Below are 19,775 nucleotides of genomic sequence, written 5' to 3'. Positions count from 1 at the left end.
TTTAAAATTAAATATAAATAGTACTCGATGAAAACTGATCGAACGATGTATGATGAACGGATGTGATTGAAAGATCCCGATCCTCACAAAATGAACCGGCGAGGATCCCCTCTCCTATATAACCACAATATAAATATCTCTAGAAATTCGTCTCCTTTAAACCCTAGACCCTCGCTTCTCTGCTCCCTCCTTCTCCTACTTCCTCCCCCTTCTTTCAGACGCAGCTCAGCACAGAGAAAGGTATGAAATTACTATTTTACTCCCTCTCTCCCGCTCCCCCCCTCTACACACACACACACACATATGCATGTAGATATTGGTGGGTGCTTGTTTTGTTCTTGTGAAAAGTATCAATTTTGAAGTTTGAAAATTGATCAGTGATGTGGGTTTTGCATAAAGATTTGAGATTGTTTGTATTTTGGGTATATTTGCTAGGAATTTTTGTGGGTTTTTTTTTTCACTGCTATTTGAGTTGGTGTGTGATTGTAATAAAAATGTTGGGCTGGAGATGCGATGATTGATCCGACGGGTGATTTTGGTTTGTATTGTGCTTGGTGTAGGTGTGTTTTGAGGAGTAGGAAAAATGCTCGTCTTGTTCGAGACTCCGGCGGGGTTTGCCTTATTTAAAGTGCTGGATGAAGGGAAGCTCTCCAAAGTTGAGGTAACTGCGGTCTTGAAACTGTGTTTATATATGTATTTTCTATCTGGTTTTTCAGAAGAATATAACAAAATGTGAAAAGAAATCTAATTTTTGAGTTCGGGTTTACATCGGTTCTTCTGTTTATCTTTTTTTTTCTTTCGGTTTTTAAGTGCTGGGTCTGATTGCTTTTCTCCTATTAATTGGTGTTGCAGGACTTATGGAAGGATTTTTCAAGTGCAGATAAAGCTAGACAGGTATCTGTCAGTCTGTCTTTTTAATATGTATATGCATTTTATTTATATCGAAAGCTCATCCTTATTGATTGCTGTTACACATGATATCGGCACTGTGCAGTTTTTACTTCCAGATTGGTTTCCTTCGTGGTTTAAAATAAGTTCTCTCGTTTATCTGCTGGATTTGAGCATTTTGTTAGTTATATATTTAATCTGTATATGTGTTGGTTTAGGTTGTGAAACTGAAAGCTTTCTCCAAGTTTGAGAATACATCAGAAGCTTTGGAAGCAGCAACCCTGTTGATTGACAGTAAACCCAGCAAAGGACTACGCAAATTCTTGAAAGCGCACTGCAGTGGTGAGACGCTAGCTGTTTCCGATTCTAAGCTTGGAAACATCATTAAGGAAAAACTGGTATGCCACTGTTCTGCCATGGAGAAAGTTGGACATTTTTGTGAAACATTGGGTCCGTTGTGAAACATTGGACATATTATTTAAGTCGAGCATTTAATTTCTTGCAGAAAATAGACTGTGTTCACAACAATGCTGTGATGGAGTTGATGAGAGGTGTAAGAGCTCAGTTGACTGAGCTCATAGCTGGTCTACAAGTTCAAGATCTGGCACCAATGAGCTTGGGTTTATCTCACAGCTTATCTCGATTCAAGCTCAAGTTCAGTGCTGATAAGGTGTGTGGCTATGAATACATTTTTTTATCTTTTCAGAATGGAGTAATGGTATTGGGCGGTGCATTGTTTTGTCATAATATCAGTATATGATTTGGTCATTCAAATATGTACCACCAGTGCGTTGTAAACTTGTAATGTATGTGGCTCTGTGCTTTCATTACCTGCTTTCACTTTCTAATAAAGTAAAGAAAAGGCAGAAAGAGAGTGTATTTAGTTCTGATTCTCTTTGTTGCCTGCCGTGTGTTTTTACTCTACCGCATACATGTCGTAGAATAGGAAGAAAAGATATGATCAGTTTGTTGGTTTTTCTTACTTGGTGTTGGTAGAGGACTGATACTGAATTCAGTAAAATGAAAGCTAAGTTGCCGGAAATGATGTTCAGTCAGTTTTGTATACTGTAAATAGATGTTTCTGGACAGCTGCCTGAAAGTCCAATAGGTTTGCTATACTGTGAATATATGTTTCAGGACTATATTGTGGTTCATCAATGTATTGTAAACGTAATATAAGTTACTGTGTTTCAGGTTGATACAATGGTTATTCAAGCCATTGGTTTGCTTGATGATCTTGATAAAGAGCTAAATACATATGCAATGAGGGTTCGAGAATGGTATGGTTGGCATTTTCCAGAGCTTGCTAAGATTGTTCAGGACAACATCCTTTATGCGAAGGCAGTGAAGCTGATGGGCTATCGTTCTAATGCTGCAAAGCTTGACTTCTCCGAGGTAGGATTTGTTGATTTATGTGTTTCCATTGTATGGACCTTATATATATATGATTGAGTATTCTTTATGATCAAGTTACTGTAGATGAATACTCTTTATGGCCGAAGGGTGCCTTCTTTTATCATCATACTATTTCTTGGTAGAGAACCCATTATATCTGTTATAATAACAGATTTAACGGTGGTAATCTTGTTATATCTGATATAAGGCAACAGATGGTGATGCTGATAATGGATCTCATTGTTCTTGGTCCAATTATAACAGATATTGCCAGAGGAGGTTGAAACTGAATTGAAGGATGCGGCAATGATATCCATGGGAACAGAAGTTAGCGAGCTTGATTTGATGAACATCAAAGAGCTCTGTGACCAAGTCCTTTCTCTCTCTGAGTACAGAGCTCAGCTATATGACTATTTGAAAAATAGGATGAACACCATTGCACCAAATTTGACTGCTCTTGTTGGAGAGCTCGTCGGTGCTCGCCTCATTTCCCATGGTGGTAGCTTGTTGAACCTTGCAAAGCAGCCTGGAAGCACAGTTCAGATTCTTGGAGCTGAAAAGGCCCTCTTCAGAGCACTGAAGACCAAGCATGCAACACCTAAATATGGGCTTATCTACCATGCATCCTTGATTGGTAAAGCAGCGCCAAAGCTGAAGGGTAAAATTTCTCGGTCACTTGCTAGTAAAGCTGCGTTGGCAATTCGAGTTGATGCTCTTGGAGACGGTCAAGATAACTCAATGGGAGTGGAAAATTATCAAAAGGTATATCTTGCTTCTCATTATTTCTTTTTAACACTTTGAAGCCACCTGCTTATAGAGAAACATCTGCACAGCTTGAAGCACGGTTAAGGAATCTTGAAGGCAGAGAATTAGGTCACCATGCTGGGTCAGCTAAAGGCAAACCAAAGATTGAAGTCTATGACAAGGATCGCAAGAAGGGAGCCGCAGGATTGATAACTGCTGCCAAGGTCTGATATTTTTCTTGTGGGTGTTTATTTCAGTTTGTCAGTCGATTATTATTTACCCTTTTTCGTTCTTTGCAGGCATATAATCCTGCAGCAGATTCGGTTCTTGGGAAAACGACACCTTCCAAGACCGAGAAACCAGTTGCCGAGGTTCCTGTCGCTGAAGATAAGAAAGAGAAGAAGAAAAAGAAGAGGAAGGCTGATGACGAGGACATGCCTGACGGAAATGGCAATGTGGAACCCGAAGTTGAGGAGCCTGCAAAGAAGGAAAAGAAGAAGAAAAAGAAACATTCAGCTGATGATGCCGAAGTAGTTGCTGCAGTTGAAAATGAAGACGCGGGAGACAAGAAGAAGAGGAAAAGAAAGCATGCTGAAGAAGAAGAAACGGAGGTGCCAAGCGAGAAGAAAGAGAAAAAGAAGAAGAAGAAGAGCAAGGATTGATGAGTTTTTAAAAGTTGTATCGAACTCCGGCAAATTTTGTTCCAACTTTAGGCAATCAGTGACACAGCTTTTCTATATATAAAATCTGGTCCATGTTGTTTTGATTCATTTGCTAGTAATGTGGTCAATTGAAGCTACTTCTGCAGTTCTGTATCCTCTAATTTCTTATGGACAAACATGTTGCATGAAACTGGTCAATGAAACTTGCTGCAATCGCAATTTGCAATTTTAATTTGTCTTTGGCTGTAGAAGAATGAAAAGGCCTAACTTTTTTACTTTACAAGGTGTGGAACCGCAACTTAACAAAGGCGTGTAATATGCGCATTTGGGGTATGTTATCCACACATCATTTTTTACTTCTTCCACACTCCTTGTTAATTTCTATCATTTGATATTCTTTAATTTATCTGATCAGATGGTGTAAAATTAAAAGGTGTGAAAGAAGTAAAAAATTGTGCGTGGATATCACATCCTGCACATTTTTATGTGAAATTGAGAATTTTATTATGCTTTATCATGTGAAAGTGAGAATTTTGCATTGAGTTATATGCATTATTGCAGATTTGAGAATTTCGAAAAAGGATTTATTATTAGTACTTCGTAATAATCTCATTTATACTGTGTTGGCTAAAGAAAAAGAAATATGTTGACCTTCTTGTCTACACGAAAATGATTAAAAACGATGATGAAAAAATTCGAATCCTGAGACCTCCTTCAAAGTTGTTTGGTAGAGTAATCAATCTCGAAGAACTTAATGGATTTTAAGGAAAGTAAGGGTTTGTCCGGTAACATCTTGCAAAATAATTTTTGAAAAATTGTTTTTTAAATGAAAGCGACATATTGTGATTTGAAAATGGGTATGGTAATTTAATCTATGAATGATTTTAGATAATAAAAACATGAAAAACATGTCTAGTATCAAATGTCAAATATAGATATAATTGTGGTAGTGGTTGTAAGGATGATATGGTTGAGACGAGAGTGGTGCGGCTGCGATGGTGGTAGAAGATGATTGTGTTAACAATGGTGTGAACTTGTGAATCAAAAGTTCACAGCTTTCTCAATCTGAATCATTTCCATTATATTATAAAAAGTGGCAAAACTAGCATTATTCTAGGTATAAACTATAATTTTTTTTCAAAATTAAACGCACACCATATTAATATATAAAATTTCATCAAATAAAAATATAATATAATAAAAACAAAAAGTAAAAAACAAATTCCATTTGCCCAGAAATTTAGTAATATAAATCGATTCCTTGCTTTCTTTGTTTGTTTGGAGAGAGAGAGAGAGAGAGGGATAGAGGGAGAAGATTAGAAAGAGAGTTGTCGGCTCTGACTTGACGAAAATTTGGGAGATCTGCTGAGGCTTGAGCCTGTGCTGCTCCTTTTATTCGTCGTCTTGTCCGAGCCACCGAGAAAGGACGCCAAACTCCATTCCAAAACAAAAACCTCACTTAACCAATCATACCAATCACAGATTCAACTCAATTCACAGTAAGTTCTTTAGCTCTCTCTCTCTCTCTCTCTATCTCTCTAAATCCCATTTCCTTTTTTCCAGTCTCACTTTTTTTCTTTAGAACAAGTCTATCACTTTCTCGGGAAAATCTCTTTCTTTCACTCACTTTCTCAATACCCAGATCAGGTTTTTTTGTTACTTCCTGCTGAATCTTGAAGAAACCCAGTTCCAAAATTGTGAATCTTAGCTGCCCTTTTGTTGGTTTTTGTGTTGTTTAGATGATTTTGATTACTGGGTTGTGCTAATCACATGGGGTTTAGTGTAAAGATGTGATCTTTGGTGGTTGTTTTGGATGATTTTTAGTTGTGGACTGATTGTTGAGTGTTTATGTGTGGATTTTTGGAGGTTAGTTTTTAATTGTTGCAAATTGGTTGATTTTGTAGTGGTTAAATTGTAAAGGAAGAGCTTTTTTGCATTGACCATGTTGGATGAGGCTTAGATTCAAGAATGGGCTGTGTGATTAGTAGAGAAGCTTCTTCGGGAGTCAATTCCGAGTCGAAGGGGGAGAGGAGGGATTTGAGTGTAGAGTCTACTGGGAAGGTAGATGCTGTTGTGGTGCCGAAGGTAGATAGTAAAACCGCCGAGGTTCATGTTGGTGGGGGAGAGGGCAAGAAGGAGGAGAATGTCCATGGAGGTGAGAAACCTCCGAGGGGGGAGAGAAGGCGATCGAAGCCAAACCCGAGGTCAGGTAATGTACCAAAGCAATCGCGTGGCGCCCAAGTGGCGGCCGGCTGGCCACCCTGGCTCACTGAGGCATGTGGGGAGGCGCTCAATGGGTGGATTCCACGGAAAGCAGACACGTTTGAGAAAATTGATAAGGTAGGTTTTCATTCTTCTTTTTATGGAAAAGTTTTTTTTTTTTAAATTTTTTTATGAAAAAGTTGATGTTGTGATTCTTTGCTTGTTTTCCTAAAATGATGCGACAAATATGGTTTTTACGAACAATGTGATAAGTCGGATCATTTGAGATGCATTCTTCAAAGTTTTCTTCTTGGGAATGCCTATTACAAATGAGGCGGCCATAAATTGCAATTAATTGAACAATGCCTATCACTTTTATCATCATGTTATGCTCTTGGTTTATGTATTCTTTTTGTGCATGATTTTGATTTCTTTCATTTTCTTTTCCCTGATGTTAGATTGGGTCAGGAACGTATAGTAATGTGTACAAAGCTAAAGATATGTTGACGGGGAAAATTGTTGCCCTAAAGAAAGTTAGATTTGACAATTTGGAGCCCGAGAGTGTGAGATTTATGGCTAGAGAAATTCTAATTTTGCGGAGATTGGATCATATCAATGTTGTAAAGTTGGAGGGTCTGGTTACGTCAAGAATGTCATGTAGTTTGTACCTGGTGTTGGAATACATGGAGCATGATCTAGCTGGGCTTGCTGCAAGCCCCGAAATTAAATTTACAGAACCACAGGTTAGCCAGTATTTCGCTAATCTTTGAAGTCCATTTACCACTTTTAAAATTATATAAATGGTTTATGGTACTTTTCTGATCTTTTGAAATTTGATGCATCTCACAATTCAAATTTCAGGTAAAATGTTACATGCATCAACTTCTATCTGGACTTGAGCACTGTCACAACCGTGGTGTGCTTCACCGTGACATTAAAGGATCAAATCTTTTGATTGACAATGGAGGAGTACTTAAAATTGCTGACTTTGGATTGGCTTCTTTTTTTGATCCAAACCATAAGCATCCAATGACTAGTCGGGTGGTTACTCTATGGTATCGACCTCCCGAGCTCCTTCTTGGGGCTACTGATTACGGTGTGGGTGTGGACCTCTGGAGTGCAGGTTGCATTTTAGCGGAGTTACTAGCTGGGAAGCCTATCATGCCTGGTCGTACCGAGGTAACTTGATGACTCTCTTTTTGCATTTGCTTTTATCCTTGCTTGTAAAAACTAAATTTGTGGGAAGACTTTTAACTACTAATGTTTAAAATGGAGAGATCGCCAGGTAATTTATGGCTATTGCATTGGAATGGTCAATGCTCACATCTAGCTAGTTGACCTTCATAAGACTGAGTTTCTTGTGTTCAGTTGGTTAAAATAGATGTTTGAAGCTACAACCTTATCCAGTTTTCATTGTTTGTAAGTTTTAAAATGCTGAGATGATAACATTTTTAGGGTTTCTCACTGACTAAACTTCTGACATAACTGTAGAGCATATCTCACATCTTTGCTGCTCACGTAGGTGGAGCAACTACATAAGATATACAAACTATGTGGTTCACCTTCAGATGAATACTGGAGGAAAGCAAAGTTGCCCAATGCAACGCTATTTAGGCCTCGGGAGCCTTACAGAAGATGCATAAGAGAAGCATTCAAAGATTTTCCCCCATCTTCATTTCCCCTTATCGAAACTCTTCTTGCAATTGATCCAGCAGAACGTCAGACAGCCACAGCTGCATTGAGTAGTGTGGTGAGTTCTTATACTATGATATTGTTTTCTAATTTCAGGTTCTTGATACTGTATGGCTGCTTTCTATGTACTCTAGTTCTCTCTACCGGCTTAATCAACCAGAACACATCTTGGTTTCTTGACAGTAGACTTGTCGGATTTAGATTCAACACTGATAATTACTTTCTGCATCTCTTCTTTTGATTTTATATTTTGCAGTCGGGAATGGTTAATGAGACTAAGCGCTCCTTAGACTGTCGCCCACTTACCTGCCTAGAATTGGGGCCCAAGTCACATCTCATAGTGGGGTCCCTAACCATCGCTTTAGAGTTTAGATTATAGTTATGCTAATTGGATCCATATGTTGATCCATGCCTGCAACAATGAAAATCATGTGCGCGCTAATTGATGGTTATTTGCAGCTATTATGATTCCTTCGATAAATGTGCTTACATACTCTGTTTGCTCTTTCTTTCCTCATTTGCAGTTTTTCCTGTCAGAGCCTTATGCTTGTGAACCTTCTAGCCTCCCAAAGTATCCCCCAACCAAAGAAATAGACGCCAAACGCCGGGACGATGAAGCTCGTAGGTATGGATCTTGTTGACTTTTTGTTCTTTCACCTTCTGATATCTTGCTGTTAATGACTACTTATTTAGCATAAATCATGCATGTTGTCAGAGCCTTGACCTTTGAGGATAGAGTAAAAATAGGTCAATAAGACACCTCTTTTGTCTAAAGTTACTCATTTTCTGGTTTTCTATGTAAACTTTCCCTGAGACATCTCTCACTCTCTCGCACAGATTCTTTCTGTCATGTTAGCCCTCGAGCGCAAACATGCATTTCTGCTGTCTCGAAACATTTGTAGCCAATTTGTTACTGTTGTTTGTCTTAGTATATACCATTTTGGCAAAATACTTATTTTGGTATATTACTTGTCTTGAAGACATTTCTGAAATAGGCAATGTTTGATAGATACTCAACCACCATAATCGAAATTAATTTTATAAACACACTTATCTTTATAATGTGTGAAGTCTGAATAGCACAATTTTTGGTGGTTGTGCAGACTACGAGCTGCTGGTAGATCCCAGGCTGATGGTCCAAAGAAAACACGCACACGGGAACGGGCTCCTAGGGGTGGTATGCCGGCTCCAGAAGCCAATGCGGAGCTTCAGTCCAATATTGATGTATGTCCAATAAGTTGCCTCTATCAATTATTGTGTCATCTTTTAACTTTGACCCTTCCATTTGCATAAACATCCTTCTTTCGCTAGTCAAGAACATGCAAATGCTTCTAGATTACTGCTAAGATGCCGATGAGATTAACCTGTTTGGTTTGCCATATGTAAATGAGTTTCGATTTAATGCACTTGGTGTCTATATTCTTACACATGACATGACCATTTGGCCGACTCTGGCATTAGTTATATGATTCAGGTTTCGATTTATAAGTATGTTAACACCTCAGTTTTCTTCTGAAACAGAGAAGACGCCTAATTACGCATGCAAATGCAAAGAGCAAAAGCGAAAAGTTTCCTCCACCGCATCAGGATGGAGCAGTTGGCTACCCTTTGGGATCTTCACATCACTTTGATCCTGCCCTCGTTCCTCCTGATGTCCCTTTCAGTACAACCTCATTCAGTTATCCTAAAGAATCACTACAGGCTTGGTCAGGTCCGTTGGTCGAACCTGCTTCTGCCGGTGGTCCAAGACGGAAGAAGCATACTGGACACGATGGGCGAGAAACTTCAAAATCCTATACAGGAAACCTTAGAGAGAAACATGACAATGCTCGTGTTAAGGGAAAGAGAAGTGCGGCTTGAAACCGAGTTCATACGAGGGAGCATAGTTACAGAGAGTTTCTGGAAAAGTGAATTTATCATCCCCAGCTTCTAGCAGTGTATTTTTCCATCAGAAATGCAGGGGTTAATACTTTCTTTTAATTTTTTTTTTTTTTATTTTTTTGGCCCCAATACTTACAAGACATGGAATTTTTGTTTTGTTTGTTCTTTTTTCAATTTGTTGGTGAGATTGGTGAGAGAAATTGCCTCTGTTATGTACATCTTCATCTTTTGATTCTTTTTTTCCAAGTTTGTGGTGTTGGAAACTTATGCTTAGTGAAATGATTTAGTAAAGAGTTGCGTTATATACGCCAAAGTCTTCGTCAAGTTTTGTTCATCAAATGATGTCGGTTATTTATTTGAGTATACACACCCATGTGGACTCAACATTTATCCATTTTTCTTTCTTAAAAAGAGGACAACTGGTGGCGAACCACGGTCATCCATCTCTTTCAGGCCCGGATGAGACAAATTGGGAATCCACCGCTTCATAGCTTACGAAACACCGAACCCAGGACTTCTTGTTCTGTTTTTTAAAGAGCCGTTGTTTGCACTTTTTCACTGGACTACGGGCTGGTTTGGTACTGAGGTGTTTTTATAAAAAGTGGGTATAAAAAAAAAACTGAGCTAAAAAAAAGTGTTTGGTAAACACTTAATAACGTGTTTTTACAGTTTTAGGTGAAAAAAAAAACTGAAAACGTGAAGCAACAAAAATGAGTTTACTCTCACACTACAGCAGAAATAGTTTCTTTTTTTTTTAAAGCACAACGATACCAAATCAGCCCTTATGGTTGGACTTTATCGAACCTAAGAATTGACTAAAAAATTTGGACGAAATTTGAAATTACAACTCTGAGATGAACCTTTCATTAAAGCAACCACAGAAAGGCAAAAGTAGAAATAAAAAAACTAACAAATTCTTTGCCCAAAAAATTCAAAAGAATGCTGACCCAAAATATTTTCCTTTTATTTATTAAATATAAAGAGAAATGGTATAAGGTATTGGACCAATCATGGTATCACATTTGGCAAATATTTTATTATATTCTATTTTCATGCTTTTAATTTATTTTTCTCATATTTGAAAATTAGTATCTTCCCAACAAACGCGTTTTATTTTGAATAAATTACACATCTTAAAAATCCCCAATCCTAAAATGTAAAATAAATGAACACAATGCAGTACCTCAAAACCCAAATTTTTTAATCCACACATTCTAAATTACTCTAATTTACAAAAATAAAAACTAGTTTAAAATTAATTCAACGGGACATACAAACTAGCTTAACCTATCTAACCTAACTCAACCCGAATGCATTCATTGCGGACACGAGATACATACTTAAATGCCGGCGAGCAGAAAATTTAACGGTTTCCCAACTGACTTAACCCGCAATTACAAGCAGATTAAAATAAAAAATTTAATTGAAATTGGTTAGCAAAGAAGGGAAAAAAAAAAAAAAAAACTACACAAAAAAGAGTCATTAAATTAAATTAAAACCCCCACTAAACACAGCACTGAGCACTCCCTAAAACCGCCAGTAAAACTTCCATAGCTCTCTCTCTCCTCCCTCTCTCTCTCTTTCTCTCTCTCTCCTCCACACACACAGTGGGTTCTTTCTTTCGGTTGCAGAAAAATCCACGATCGTCATCTTACTCTCTCTCTCTACAGAAACCAAGAAAAACTCTTGGGGGCTAATACCATAAAAATCAGAAGGCAAAAGCAATGGAAGAGAGCAGCAACAGCAACACAGCGGCTAGCAGGGTCGCCCAAGCCATTGCCGTAGCTCTCGACTGGAGCTCCACTCCCGACGCCCGCAAAGCAGCCGTTGCTTTCCTCGAATCGGTACTCTTTCTTTCTGTTCTCTGACTAGAAACTTTACCTGTGCTTTATTAGAACTATAACCCGTCTTTCTCTCTCTAGAAATTTGTAATTTGGTTGCTTTTGTTAAAAGGGTTTCTGATGAATAGTATGAAATGAAATGTAAATTCTTTTATCGCATTCTTAAAATTTCAACTTGAAAGAGTTTATAGGATGATTTCGTTGTTTTCGGGTGGAGTTTCAGTATGTTAATTGGTATTTTGAAGTGTTGAAAGGCTATGGTGTTATGCAATCTGTTACCTGGTTTAAGCAGCTGTCTCATCTTCCATTGTTGATTATTCCTTCTGTTCAATTTGTGCAGATTAAGACCGGAGATGTGCGGATTTTGGCAAACGCTGCGTTTCTTCTAGTGAAGAAGGATTGGTCTTCCGAAATTCGGTTGCATGCATTTAAGATGTTACAGGTATATGATCATAAGGAATGTTCTTTATACAGATTTCTATTGATTTGTAACTATGTTAGTATTTTTGTTTGAACCAAAGGCCATTGTCGGGAGTTCAAATTTCAAATTTGAAAATGCAGTTTTTATTAGGAACTAAAACATAACCGCGTCAATTATTCTTTTGTTTTCTTCAATAATGTAATGAGGTGAAATCATATTTTTTTTTACTATTTAAGTGGTCTAGTTGGACTGTTGGAGATGATTTGGTCATACGATCTATGATCAAAAGGTCGTGGGACTGGTTTCCCTTAACATCCAATGCTCCTGGCAATGTAAATTATTTTGCCCTTGATGTCATATTTTAAGTTTTGCTCCCCCCACCTTATTGGGATCATAATAAAGGAAGAAGGGCAGGGTACAAACATAGTGTTCAAAGGGCACAAAGTTTCTAGAAAAGAAAAGGTTGAAGCTTTAGAATCTGAGATGTAAAAGCAGTTTCCTGATAGTTCTCAATTTCTGTAGAAAATGCCAAAACCCTGATTGATGTAAACTTGTTGTTACGATTTCCAAAATAGGTTTCTGTCTCCCTGTATGATTGCGCTTTCTAGTTCTGTCTGAAACATTTAGCATCTAGTTATATAACCATGTAAAGTTCTGTGGTATTAGTAGTGTAACAAGAATTGCATATTTTTGTGCAGCATTTGGTCCGATTGCGGTGGGAAGAACTAAGCCCTACAGAGCGTAGAAACTTTGCAAATATCACAGTCGATTTAATGTCTGATATTGCAAGTCCTAGTGAGGAGTGGGCTTTAAAAAGTCAGACAGCAGCCCTTACTGCTGAGGTTTACACAGCAGTTCTTTTGACTCTATTCAAACTGCCAATGGTTAGTTTTCCATTGTAATACTCACCTGTTTTAATCTGTTGCAGATGGTTAGAAGAGAAGGACTAAATCTATGGCAAGAATTGTTTCCAACTTTGGTTTCATTATCCTCCAAGGGTCCTATTCAAGTAAATATTTTTCCTCCTTGTTCACTCTCTTTCATTTAAAACATGTTTAGGTTATCACCTTACTTTCTACTCCTCATTGATATTAGGCTGAGTTGGTCTCCATGATGCTAAGGTGGCTTCCTGAAGATATTACTGTTCACAATGAAGACTTGGAAGGTTTATTCAGAAATGTGTCTTGTGCACTCTTTCCTCTTGCCTGTGAATTGTGTGTGTGTATGCATGTGATGCTTGTTCTCTGGATTTAGATTGCTGCATACCTTATTCTTATTCTTAATGGTTAATACAGGAGATCGGAGAAGGCTTTTGCTGCGTGGGCTGACCCAATCTTTACCTGAAATTTTGCCTTTATTATACACTGTATGTCTGGCTCCTTAATTTTAATAGAAGAAGTTGCATACAATGGAGTTCTCCTAATGAATTAAAATGTGCAGTTACTAGAGAGGCACTTTGGAGCTGCATTGAGTGAAGCAGGAAAACAACAATTTGACCTTGCAAAACAACATGCTGCGACAGTAACAGCTACTTTGAATGCTGTTAATGCATATTCTGAATGGGCTCCATTGCCTGATCTTGCTAAATCTGGTATAATTCATGGGTATGGTATCCTACTTTGAAGTTTTGGTGGATTCTGATTTGAAGCTGTTGGCAAGTGTCTCTTTCTTATCTCCTCTCTCTCTCTCTCTCTCTCTCTCTCTCTCTCTCTGTACAGGTGTGGTTTCTTACTTTCTTCACCTGACTTTCGTCTTCATGCTTGTGAGTTTTTCAAACTTGTTTCCCAAAGGTACGAAATATAGTATTGTCAATTGTTTATAAATTATGTGTTTTCCACTTCTTAAGACATTTCCGTAACAGTTGTGTTATCCTGATTTATGTCATGCAGGAAGAGACCTATTGATGATACCTCTGCTCCCGAATTTGATTCTGCAATCAGTAATATCTTTCAAATATTAATGAATGTCTCCAAAGAATTTTTGTACATATCTAGCTCCGGTACTGGGGTAATTGATGAAAGCAATATTGAGTTTGTGGAATATATATGTGAAAGTATGGTGTCTTTGGGTTCCACAAACTTGCAATGTATTGCTGGCGATAGCATTGTGCTACCACTTTATGTACAACAGGTAACTAGAACATTGGGCAATATGCAACTCTTTGCTGCTTGTTCATTTGTTTCTGTCAACAAGTGATTGGTTATTGAAATAGAATATTACTAAATTTATTCTTTTTTATTATCAGATGCTGGGGTTTTTCCAACATTTTAAGCTAGCTCTTCATTTTCAATCTCTCAACTTTTGGCTGGTATGAAGATAATCTCCCAATTTTTGCTGTAATGTACCAGTAACTGAGACTATGTCATACGCTACATACCATGTTTAATCGTCCTTCATGTTTATGTGTGTGTTTAGGCGCTAATGAGAGACTTGATGTCAAAGCCAAAGGCTGTTGCTCACTCAGCTGGAGATGGTTCTGATCCGGTCGATTTTGAAAAGAGAAAAGTCTTAAGTTTTTTGAATGATGAAATATGTAGTGCAATTCTGGATGTATCTTTCCAACACATGCTCAAGAGAGAAAAAGTAATTCACGGAACAACATTTTCTTTGGGGCAGTTGGAATTATGGAGTGATGATGTTGAGGACAAGGGGACTTTTGGCCAGTATCGTTCAAAGTTGGTAAGTAGTTCATGGAACTTAGATATTTTTGTTTCTGCATATTGGCTCATGCTTCTTCAGTTCAGTAAGCATAAAATTTTGTACGACATGTATAGGTTCTCTGGAATAGGATTCTGTTAAATAATTAACTCCATGTACAGATACATGGATGGGTGCATTCCTTGACTTTGTTTGTAATTGCCATTCAGATTAGAGGATCCATTAAAGTAACCTTGAAATCTAGCTCATTTCATTTCATGTTGACCATTATTGCCGTCTTGCATCATATAAGAAATTTCTCTTTGTTCTGGTTTACACTAGAAGAACTCTTGAAAATAGTTCACCTGACTTTCCTTGGCCTGCATTTTTCAAATGTTTCTTTCCCTGATGAATGCTTTTAATGCAGTTAGAACTGATCAAGTTAGTTGCCTTATACAAGCCTCTTATAGCCGGTTCTAAAGTTTCTGAAAGAATTGATACAATCATCAAAAGCCTCTTGCTTTCTCCAATGCCTGCTCAGGTTTGGTTACAATCACTTTCAGAATTCAATTTTCTATCTTTTGAGTTTCTAGCATTCCAGTATTGCTTGCAAGCCTTGCGGTGATGGTTCTTATAAATCTCCATCCTCTGTCTAATTTCAGGACTTAGCTGTGATGGAAAGCATGCAGTTGGCTTTAGAAAATGTTGTAAGCACTATTTTCGATGGATCAAATGAAATTGCCGGGGGTCATTCTGAAGTTCAACTTGGACTATGCAGAATATTTGAAGGTTTGTTTTAAACACTTCTTTATATGAGCTTAGGAATTTTTGTATCTGAGTTTCTTATCATGACTTGTTTCTTGACTTGAAGGTTTGCTTCAGCAACTTCTTTCTTTGAAATGGACTGAGCCAGCTCTTGTGGAAGTACTTGGGCACTACTTGGATGCAATGGGTTCATTTTTGAAGTATTTTCCGGATGCCGTGGGCAGTGTCATTAATAAATTATTTGAGCTCCTAAATTCGCTCCCTTTTGTTGTTAAGGTCGATTTCAATTATTTAATTTCGTCTTGTTATTCATTGTATTTTAGAGAATCTTTGAATTCATATTATTATTCAGCAGGATCCATCTACAAGTAGTGCACGGTATGCAAGGCTGCAAATCTGTACATCGTTTATTCGTATCGCCAAAACTGCTGACACAAGTGTTCTGCCTCACATGAAGGTGACTCTTGTTTCTTTGATACATCCTTGAATTTTCTGGTGTGTCTTGTGTATACACAACATTCACGCATATAGTATATGCCACTGGTATGAAAGACGTAGAATTAAATTAAATTACTCAAGAGTAATTTTTATTAGCAATTACAGCCGTAGAATCTCCAATATTTTGAATAGCATACGTTGGCTACATCAACCCAACTGTTGCAAGAATTGACAGATCTGCATATATGTCATATCCACATCATTGGCATGTAGTCTTGCTTCCTATAAGAATAATGTATATCATTGTGAATTATAGGGGTTCTGCCATTTGACAAATTACTGGTAACAATGAAATGAGATTTTTAAATGCTCCCCCAATTAAAGTTGTGATCTGTAAATACTATGAGGGAAAACAAAAGAGTTCAGTCAACAAGTGCATGCCCCACTGAAGAGAACGCATGCTTTTAGATTTCGAAAATAACATTCTGTTTATTGACTTTTTCATGTGGTATTTTATGTAGGGTATAGCCGACACCATGGCGTATATGAAAAGAGAAGGTTCTTTACTTCGTGGTGAACACAATCTCTTAGGTGAAGCGTTTCTTGTCATGGCTTCTGCTGCTGGGTAATGCTTCTTTTGCATGAATTGACCATGTATTTGTATTGTCAGATGGTTCTACTCTTGAACATTTGTAAACTTTGTACAGAATTCAGCAGCAGCAAGAAGTTCTGGCCTGGTTACTAGAACCTTTAAGCCAGCAATGGACACAGATTGAGTGGCAAAATAATTATCTATCTGAACCACTTGGTCTTGTTCGCTTGTGCTCCGAGACCCCAGTTATGTGGTCAGTTTTCCACACTATCACATTCTTTGAGAAGGCACTTAAGAGAAGTGGAACCAGAAAAGCCCAGTCAAATCTACAACACAATTCAACAGAAAGTTCTATGCCCTTGCACCCAATGGCTTCTCATCTATCATGGATGCTGCCACCTCTTCCAAAAGTAAGCATGCTGCTCCTGAAAACTAGTTGTGTTAAAATTCCTAAATCCCAATTCACACTTATTTTAAATGTTGTACGTACTCGACCATTTTCTTGTGAAACTTATTCACTACAACAAGGCAATAATTGGTGCATGTTGTTGATCTGCAGCTGTTTCGTGTCTTACATTCCCTTTGGTCTCCATCTGTATTCCAAATATTACCTGGAGAGATTAAAGCTGCAATGACCATGAGTGATGTTGAGAAATTCAGTCTTCTTGGTGAAGGAAACCCTAAATTGCTAAAGGGTACCATAGCCTTCGCCAATGGATCCCATATCAGCACAAGTAAGGAAGGATATGTGGAGTCAAATGAATCAGACATACGAAATTGGTTGAAAGGTATCAGAGACAGTGGGTATGTATTCCTATATTTGAGTTGGTTTGAAACTTTTTCTTTGAAATGCATCTTTTTTGTAGGTTTCTTTCGTTTAATGATTAAGATATTTTTTATATTTGTAGGTACAATGTATTGGGCCTGGCAACCACTATTGGGGACTCATTTTACAAATGTCTGGATAGTCAATCTGTTGCTCTAGCTCTAGTGGAGAATATACATTCAATGGAATTCAGGCATATCCGGCTGCTTGTTCATTCAGTTTTGATTCCTTTGGTTAAATTTTGTCCTGTGGATTTGTGGGAGGCATGGTTGGAAAAGCTCTTGCTCCCATTATTTCAACACTGCCAACAGGCTCTCAGTTGCTCATGGTCCGGTCTTCTACATGAAGGGAGAGCAAAGGTCCCAGATGCCCATGCCATACTAGCTGGGTCGGACTTAAAAGTGGAAGTAATGGAAGAAAAGCTACTTAGGGATCTAACACGGGAGATTTGTTCACTCCTCTCTGTTATAGCTTCGCCGCAGCTAAATACTGGGCTTCCTTCCTTGGAGCACTCTGGGCATGTTCATCGTGTTGACGTATCTTCCCTCAAAGAATTGGATGCATTCGCATCAAGCTCCATGGTTGGGTATGTTTGATTGACATAGTTTCTTATCTAGGTTTCTTAAGTTCTTTTCTGTTAATCTGTACTGTAGTAGTTGTATAACTTTGTGAATTTTATTTTTTCCCTAAGTTCTCTGGTCTCATAGTGTTCTTCGTTTACAGTTTCCTTTTGAAGCACAAAGGCATTGCCCTTCCAGCGCTGCAGATATGTTTAGAAGCTTTTACATGGACAGATGGTGAAGCCATGACAAAAGTTTCTTCCTTCTGTTCTTCTTTGATTGGTTTAGCGGTATCGACAAATAGTGTGGAGCTCCTACAATTTGTTTCTAAGGATCTATTTTCTGCAATTATCCAAGGTTTAGCCCTTGAGTCAAATGCTTTCATCAGTGCCGATTTGATTGGTCACTGTCGTGATATATACATACATCTTTGCGATAGAGATCCAACTCCTAGGCAGGTTAGTTACGATACCTTGTGCTATCTAATATTTTGGGTTATGCTGGTAGTGATTATACTCTAATTACTGATTACCATAAGAAACTTAATTGTCGTTCTTATTGGGTTGCCCAGATTCTGCTCTCGCTCCCTTGTATCAAACAACATGATTTGCTTGCGTTTGAAGAAGCTTTGACGAAGACATCCAGTCCCAAAGAACAAAAGCAACATATGAAAAGCTTGCTTGTCTTAGCTACTGGAAACAAGTTAAAGGCGCTTGCTGTTCAGAAAAGCGTCAATGTCATAACGAATGTATCAAGTAAGCCCGCTTAACTGACTTCACCATCATCTCATGCATTCTGTTTCTTTTCCCAGATTTTCTGCATTTCATATTTAGGTTGAGGTTCAACTTGATCTTTTGCTTTCCTATTCGAAGATAAATTTTCATTCAAAAAACTTTATAATTATGCAATAGCTAGTCAACCGGGTATATTTTTACCAACCTGCTGCAATCATAATTTCAGCGAGGCCTCGCAGCACGGCCAACACCAAAGAAACCAGAGTGGACGATGGAGAGACTGTTGGGCTGGCAGCCATATTGTGATGCATGTGTGATGTGTGGTACAGAAATCAAATCAACTCGAAGGAAAACGCGGTGTTTGGAGCATGACGAGGTACGAGAGCTGTTTCTTTTTTTTCAGCCAGAGGTCTACGGAACTTTGTCCGCTCCCGGAAGCTACCTCGAATACGAGATTGATCGTTTAGAAGTGTTCCATGACACTGTTATGTTGTATTGTATTGCCATGGAAATTAGGAGTTCAAAACTGAAACTTCATTGTATAGCACTAATCAGAAAACGGAAAGAGAAAAAAGGTTCGGCAGGTTGGAACTTAAACCACACTCGGCAGTTGCCATTTAACATTGGCTTGTTTGGAGCTCAAACCAAAACTTTCATGTGCATATCATCAATGTTGTTTCCTACCTTGAAAACCCTACCAATCATTGTTCACATGCGAAAATGCACAAAAATAATTTTGTGATTAAAAACCACGAATGTTGGTCCACATTTTTATTGCGGAAAAGTGCGATTTTTGTGATTTCGCGAAATTTTTTCTGTAGGCATTAAGAAATATGTTAAAAACTATTTTGAAAGCAGTTTTGCATTTTATTGATATGTAGAAGTATATTTTTTTTTCTTTTTATAATTAAATATTTGGAAATTGTAAAATAAAAAAAAACGACTTTTTTAAACATTTGCAAAACTGATAGAAATTGTGAAAAATTTCTTCAATACTACGTAGAATTGAATGATACGAAAATAAATAATTGGATTAAAAATAAATAAATAAATGATTGAGATTGATAATAGAATATCTAAACAGATGACTGAGATTAAAAAAAATTTTAAAAAAACATAAATAAAAAAAGTCTAAACAGTTGTGAGGTATATTTTCGTGTCATTTTCAGAGTGTTGCAAATTTCTTATAATTCAAGTAAAAACGTGTTTGGTATAATGGGGGTATAAGACAGAGATAATCTTCATTATATATTATATATTATATGTTATATACTTCTACTCTCTTCCATTCTCTTCTATTCCATTCTCTTCTATGCCTTATTTTATTTGTTTTTGCTTGTTTGCAAGTCATCACTGTCATTTGGTAGGGACGTATATATGAAGAAAATTTTAATTGGGACGGGAATATAAGTGGTACATCACGTGTTTTAATAGAAGTGGTGAGATTTTATTTTTTAAGTTATTAACTTTTTAGCACACATATCTCATCATTTGTAT

General features: G+C 37.6%; 3 protein-coding genes across 4 annotated transcripts; all 3 read left to right on the top strand.

Moving 5' to 3' along the window:
* Positions 1-92: 92 nt before the first annotated feature.
* Positions 93-3,921, top strand: LOC126619513 (probable nucleolar protein 5-2). Its single transcript, XM_050287907.1, has 9 exons — positions 93-240; positions 561-661; positions 853-894; positions 1,107-1,286; positions 1,394-1,558; positions 2,083-2,283; positions 2,548-3,045; positions 3,117-3,251; positions 3,327-3,921. Exons 2-9 carry the CDS (start codon positions 584-586, stop codon positions 3,687-3,689), a joined length of 1,662 nt encoding a protein of 553 aa, XP_050143864.1. The 5' UTR covers positions 93-240; positions 561-583; the 3' UTR covers positions 3,690-3,921.
* Positions 3,922-4,948: 1,027 nt separating this feature from the next.
* On the top strand, positions 4,949-9,777 carry LOC126619512 (probable serine/threonine-protein kinase At1g54610). The gene is made up of 8 exons (XM_050287906.1): positions 4,949-5,188; positions 5,594-6,029; positions 6,350-6,634; positions 6,753-7,070; positions 7,414-7,641; positions 8,108-8,208; positions 8,687-8,807; positions 9,105-9,777. The coding sequence occupies exons 2-8, from the start codon at positions 5,658-5,660 to the stop codon at positions 9,441-9,443; spliced, it is 1,764 nt and encodes a 587-aa protein (XP_050143863.1). The 5' UTR covers positions 4,949-5,188; positions 5,594-5,657; the 3' UTR covers positions 9,444-9,777.
* Positions 9,778-10,972: 1,195 nt separating this feature from the next.
* Positions 10,973-18,940, top strand: LOC126619510 (protein HASTY 1-like). 2 transcript variants are annotated; one of them, XM_050287904.1, is made up of 22 exons: positions 10,973-11,308; positions 11,646-11,747; positions 12,425-12,568; positions 12,655-12,735; positions 12,822-12,891; positions 13,022-13,092; positions 13,167-13,330; positions 13,445-13,516; positions 13,616-13,856; positions 13,972-14,034; positions 14,142-14,405; positions 14,791-14,904; positions 15,026-15,152; positions 15,235-15,404; positions 15,484-15,585; positions 16,088-16,191; positions 16,274-16,568; positions 16,718-16,962; positions 17,067-17,570; positions 17,708-18,002; positions 18,116-18,299; positions 18,505-18,940. In XM_050287904.1, the coding sequence occupies exons 1-22, from the start codon at positions 11,189-11,191 to the stop codon at positions 18,582-18,584; spliced, it is 3,612 nt and encodes a 1,203-aa protein (XP_050143861.1). In that variant the 5' UTR covers positions 10,973-11,188; the 3' UTR covers positions 18,585-18,940. The 2 variants fall into 2 exon arrangements, with proteins under 2 accessions (XP_050143861.1, XP_050143860.1); XM_050287903.1 differs by having other exon boundaries at positions 15,481-15,585.
* The last annotated feature ends 835 nt before the right edge of the window (positions 18,941-19,775 follow it).

This window comes from Malus sylvestris, chromosome 4 (genome assembly GCF_916048215.2).
Source record: "Malus sylvestris chromosome 4, drMalSylv7.2, whole genome shotgun sequence".
NCBI classification, from domain to species: Eukaryota; Viridiplantae; Streptophyta; class Magnoliopsida; order Rosales; family Rosaceae; genus Malus; species Malus sylvestris.
This window is presented reverse-complemented; position numbering and strand designations above follow the sequence as displayed.